General features: G+C 41.7%; 1 protein-coding gene across 1 annotated transcript in view; it reads right to left on the bottom strand.

The window, feature by feature from the left end:
- Positions 1-5,712, bottom strand: part of LOC144798099 (maestro heat-like repeat-containing protein family member 2A) — a 108,146-nt gene extending 102,434 nt beyond the window's left edge. The window contains exons 1-3 of the mRNA XM_078668862.1: positions 5,060-5,712; positions 2,614-2,721; positions 657-777 (exon numbers count right to left, since the gene is read on the bottom strand). Of these exons, the coding sequence (XP_078524988.1) occupies positions 657-777; positions 2,614-2,721; positions 5,060-5,155 (325 nt within the window). The 5' untranslated portion in view covers positions 5,156-5,712. The remainder of the gene's footprint in view (positions 1-656; positions 778-2,613; positions 2,722-5,059) is intronic.
- Between the last annotated feature and the right edge of the window lie 288 nt (positions 5,713-6,000).

Consider the following 6,000-nt stretch of genomic DNA (forward strand, 5'->3'; position numbering starts at 1 on the left):
TACACCTCCCCAGGGGGAGGTATAGGGAGGTGCAACAAGAACAAATATTTTTATTTTGCCTCGTTGTTTACCTCTTTCTACGCATACTGCATACTGCAGGACATTTAGGAAGAGGAAATTACCTATTGTGATTGTTTTTGTGCACAAAGGTATGCCTAACTGCATAAAAATAAAGATATGCCTTACTTCACAAAAACAACCATCCCTGTGATGCAGCCACCCTTGCACCATGGTACAAGGGTACCTTCATAGGTGCATGGCAGCTAATTAGGCACCAGCACTGGGAGAGCAAAGGGATCCATTATATCCTTGTAGATATGAAGCATCCCAGTGCTTCGGAATTAACGCAGCGTGGCACAGCCAAATGGCTTGAGGCACAGCAATTAGTTAATTCCTTATGAATAAGGCTCACAGCGAGCAGCAACATCAGCACAGACACATATATCTCTAAAAGGAGAGCAATAAATGTTGTTTGAAATATTGACACCCACGTTCTATAGTAACTCAACCATCACATCCTGAGCTAATGGACTGGTTCTTAAACTCATGCCTGATCATGACAAAGTAAGAGGGGATCTGGGGAGTGGAGGAGGAAGCATTAACCACCTTCAATGGTAGATCCCACTGTGTCAATGAGTAGGATGCTTAAGACTCACCACATTCATGAAAGTTGATGCTTGCTTTATTATCTACAACAAGTAGCATCTGGCACAGTGCTGGCACAGATGAAGTATAGTCATCTTCCAGCATGTAGCTCAAAATCTCTTTCCAAAATCCCTGCAAGAAAGAGCAGCGAATGTGTTATTAGTATCATTAGCATTTAATAAGGCTGCATTCCCACAGATAAACAGTCCTAGCCGGTGGGAGGGTTGCTGGTGGGTCTTCTGGCGATGGGGCTATATTTGAATTATTCCCTTCCTGATACCATTCCTTGCTGATGGGGTCCAAGACAGATTGCGGGTATTACACTGATGTAGCACCAACCCTGTTCAATGCTACAATCCGTGATTCTATATCCGAGCAATTATTTGCAGAGAATGAGTGCAACATTTATTCTCCAAAAACCCTGTGAGTGAGCTGCTTTGTAAATTATCTCATTATCTGCTGTTATCCTCATAACAATCACAAAAGAGAACTATCTTTATAAATGTGCCAGAGTGTGTAAAGCTATGGCTGGGAATGAACGACCCTGTTGATATGAAATATTGGTTCTTGATTTATAATTGGGCAAGTAGCAAATAGGAGATGCAGATTGAGTAGCTATGTTTTGCAATGTGACTGATGTGCCATTCAATCTCGTTTCAAACTGGCTATTTAGAATAATTTGGAAAACCTCCTGCCTCATTAAAAAAAATGAGGTAGGATTCGACAATCTTCTATAAATGCTGGAAATGCTGGGAATGAGGACTGCATGGGACAGCAGACCTCTATCCCTGCAGCAGAGGAAACAGACTTTACATCGCGTCTCAAATCACGCTGTGCCTTAACAACTTGGTCCAAACCACTAATAATGATAATAATAATGAGATTTATAAAGCACATAGCTGCGTCAGATGCGTGTCCCAGCACTGGGGTATCAGTCCTATTATACAGAGTAAGAATATGAATTCCCCTAATCTAAGTTAGCGTGAAAAAACATGTTTTTAAATTCTTGCGATATCGTATTTCAGATTTTTCTTGCCTAAGCCGAAGTGGTAGGGAGTTCCACATCTTGCCTGCCAGTAGTTGAAGAAATGGCCTCCAATGTGAGCACTTTTGATTCTGGGGATAGATGCAAGAGAGGCATCAGCTGATCTCAGATTTCTTTTAGGAAGATAAGGTGTGATGAGAGGTGAAGATATTTCGGGCCTTTATGATTGAGAATCTTGCGATAATAGCACATGGCTTTGAAATATACCCAATGCCTTAACGGAAGCCAGAGCACCATTGGTAGAGCTGGGGCTGATGGTGAGTGTCTAGGCAGATGAAATAGCAGTCAAGCTGCCATATTCTGCACCCACTGTCGTCTTCTTCATCATGTCTGTGACACTCCGAGATACAGAACAATGCAGTAATACAGTCTCAACATGATTAAAGACTTGACCACTGTCTTTCTGGCAGCTTCTGGCAGGAAGACAAGATGTTTTTAAGGTATTTAAGATCCCAACACATTGCCCTGCAAGACTCGTAATTGCTGTACGTGCCCTAATGTGTCTTTTCAATGCATTCCTTTATCAAGCAAACCAATACAACCACTTCCCAGAAGGAAAGCGTTGTTGGACTAATGTTGTACTTTAAGTCCAACTCTTTCCCTACAGTTGCTCAGACTGGAGTTGGAATAGTAAATACTATTCCAAATTCCAGTGCTTTCCCGAAGGCAAATCATGGTAACGACTTGGGTGGAAAAGGAATGCATTTTAAACATGAATTCATGGTTCAGATTACTATGTGCATATTTCCCACATACAAACCTGCAGCAGAGAGAGCTTTACTAAAACATGCTATTATGTGAGTTAGAGGATAGAGGATAATGAAGTTAACCTGGGAATTGAGGAGTCTTTGGACATTCTGCAATTTATATTTTGTACACTTCTGGTTTATTGACCCACCTTATTTCACATCCTTCTCACTTACCTCGTCAGTATTTTTATAGCGTAATGCAATTTTCTTGAGGAGCTGAGAGATTTGGATGTGGATGGTCTCTTCTTCAACACCAGATTCAGGATCCATGTGACTAGTGCCCTGTGAAAATGTGGAAAAGCAAGAGAAGTAAAGTAACATATATTTTCACATCATTTTCACTGTGTTTTCTCTCCTCATGGAGGTTCAAGAGATTTGAGAGTGAAAACATCACAATTTTCAAATCAAGGTTGTAAGCACAGCGAGAACCTCTTGGCTTAAATTCAAATGTGAAATTAAAACCACTAGCCACAAACATGTAAATAAAAATGTATAGATGAGGTTATGCACCCATGCTCCGCTCTACAGAGAATAAACGTATATGGTAATTTGGCGGAGAAGTGTATAGCATTCATATACAGTCAAAATTCCGGTGGACTCACTTATAATATGTAAGGTTCTGATGCACTGGGCACTACATCTGATACATTGCACCTCTGGCACCACAAGGTAGTCTCTCTTGCTCACTACAAAGATTGTGATGCCCCATGAGCCCTCCCCTTGCTGCTTGATGGGGAAGTATGTGCTACATTATGGTACTTCTTACACTCAATAAGACAAAACCAGGAACTGCATTTTTGGGAGGCAGTGTTGATATGAAATACTGATTTGAAGTATGTTTGTGCTACTTTGTGTAGGATTTGGTAGTTTGCCCTGTTAGGCATTTCAACGATAAAGCGGGGTATGTAACAGAAAGGAGCCCACTTGATAATGTGTTATCAGTGAAAAACACAGCTTATCAGTGCATTCGCTGAATGCCCATGTGCCTTGTTGCCCAATCACCCAAGAAATTTCCCAGTTAGCCCCGGCAAAGTCTAAAGGCCAGTTGTCTCACATAGGCTGGATTGTGTGGTAGGCCTATGTACTGCATGGGAGCACTGCTGTTGAGACGTGTATGGAGCGAGTCCCATTCTCACAGTGTCTGAGCATTTTATTTCTTTGCACTCATGCCAGTCAACATGTGCATCTGGTTACTAAGATGGGATCTAGGTATTCAAGCACCATTGTTACAATGCGATGCAACATAAGGACAGGCCTCTGGCCTGTGGTAAAAAAAACTATGGACAGTGTCTGGCTCATCTATTAGTTGAGCTTAATGGGAACCCAAGAGTAAGACTAAGCATGGACTGCAGACACTCTGGATTATGGTCAGGCCCCAAGGAGATGGATACCAGACGTCATCAGTGGTGCCCAATCCTCACACATATTACTGAGCATGGACTTGAGTTGTGCATCTTGGTACAACTACTCTGTAACATGGATGCATTGTCCAAGCATGAGGAAGTCCTACCTGGTTCACAGTGATCAAGAAGGTCTTGGCACCCCTGCTGTTATGGAGGAATTGGTGAGACCATAAACCACTGTGGCCTACTCTCCCAGAGACACTGACAAAGCCAAGAATACTGCAGTTTTCAGACACCATGCCACCTGCCATTGCCCATGCTGCCACATATCACCTGCAGCCCCACAAGCACCAGTGAAGAGCACTTATCCAACACCCATTCCTGGCCCCTAGTCAGATGACAGGTGTTTCCTCCAGCTACTAGAGATAGGATCAAATTGTAAGTGCCCAAAGGACTTGAGATGGTCCAAGAAAAGCGAAGAAATAGAAGAAGTGCCCAATACAAAATCATACATGAGGCCTGTGGAAGAGGAGGGCAGTGAAGGAGAAAGAGAATAACTGAAGGATATTATCAGACCACTTTCTGAAACTCGTTGTTCACAACAGTGGATGATTTTTCACAACATAAGAGCAGGATAAAAGTTATAAAATTGCCGGAAGTGCCACAGTCTGAATCAAACCAGCTGCAATAGTTAAACTTCGGGACAACGACTCCACTTGCATTTGACATCACTAACTCAGACCCCACAATAGTAAGGGTACACTAGGTTAAACTTTTCACAATAATGGAAAAACCATAGATTGGGTGTACTGGAAGAATGACTCTTGAAGTGAAAGCTATAAGTAAATTCACTTGAGTGGTTTGGTTCACATCATAGGCACCCTGGAATAACAAGACATGAAGAAAAGGCATGTACAGTGTTGGCACTGATGGGCAGCTGCTGAATTTCAGGTGCAAATGTAAGCAGACAAATGGATAAGGGACACCTATAAAAGTAACGGAGGGAGAAAGACGCACTGGAGTGCAAGTAGGGAACATCAAGCTCAAATGAAGAACATAGAATGTCAAGGTGAGACTATGGGAACTAATGAGAGGGACATGAGGTCTATATTCCACCACCAGGGGCAAATATGTGACACTGCCGATGTATATTATATGGCAAAGTAACTACATTGGGGCACAAGGGGGCTAAAAGGTCCACTTATTTCTTGTGTGCTGACTACTGTTGCTGTTCCCTAACACATTCAACTACCCAAATATGTACATCTGCCACTTACCTGCTCTTTGATAAGGAGGCTGGTTTTTTTAAGCACATAATCCATCACAGCTCTTCCATTCACATCATAAAAACCTTTGGCTGTTAAACTGGACATTAAACTTAAAGTGGCAAGAATAACCTGTAATTGAGAAAAAAGGTAAGCATGGTTAGTGAGAAACCCTTTAGGTGTATGAATAGGAGAAAATCACACATTCTAGTGAGAAAGTAGCAAGGGAGTGTGAGAAAAACATGCATTCTCTCCTTCCTTTTGTCCACAGAATAGACAGATATACATTGTTATGTGTGGAAAGCCAGTACCTGGATACAACCTTTTAAAGTATGTTGCAAAAAGGGCTATTATGACACTCTGAGAATGAAACTAGAGTCAATTTAATTAAACTGTTTTTACAGAGTGTCTGACTGAAGTGTGATTGAGGGAATATTCAAATATTCCAGGTGGGCTACACCTTCTATAGGTGCCTGAGATCTGATAAAAGATTAAAAAAAACATTGCAAAATATGCCTAGGTAGGTTACATCCAACAAAAAAGCTCTCAGGACCTGATATTGATTACACAAATGCAAATGAGAATTCAATAGGCTGTGGATCCCACTGCTGAGGGAATTAAAAAAAACTAGAGTCATCTGTGGGAAGAATGATGGCCGCTGTCTAACTCCACCTGTAAGATTGAGCAGACATCACAACATGTACAGCAGATAACATATGGGTTGCAGTACTTAGAGTTCATTGTCCCACACCTTGTTGTTTGGTTGATCCATATCACTTTCAAGAAGTCGTTTTTGCTCAAGACCATAAATAGTCACAGTCTCCTGTATCCAGCTATAGTAGTTAAAATTCACATCCCTAACATGGTTCTGCACGCGGTATATTTACACAATCTGGCCACAATGGCTTCAACTGCCAAAGGATACATCCATGCTTGATTTCTGTGATTCTAAC

This window comes from Lissotriton helveticus, chromosome 12, assembly GCF_964261635.1.
Source record: "Lissotriton helveticus chromosome 12, aLisHel1.1, whole genome shotgun sequence".
In the NCBI taxonomy this organism is placed as follows: Eukaryota; Metazoa; Chordata; class Amphibia; order Caudata; family Salamandridae; genus Lissotriton; species Lissotriton helveticus.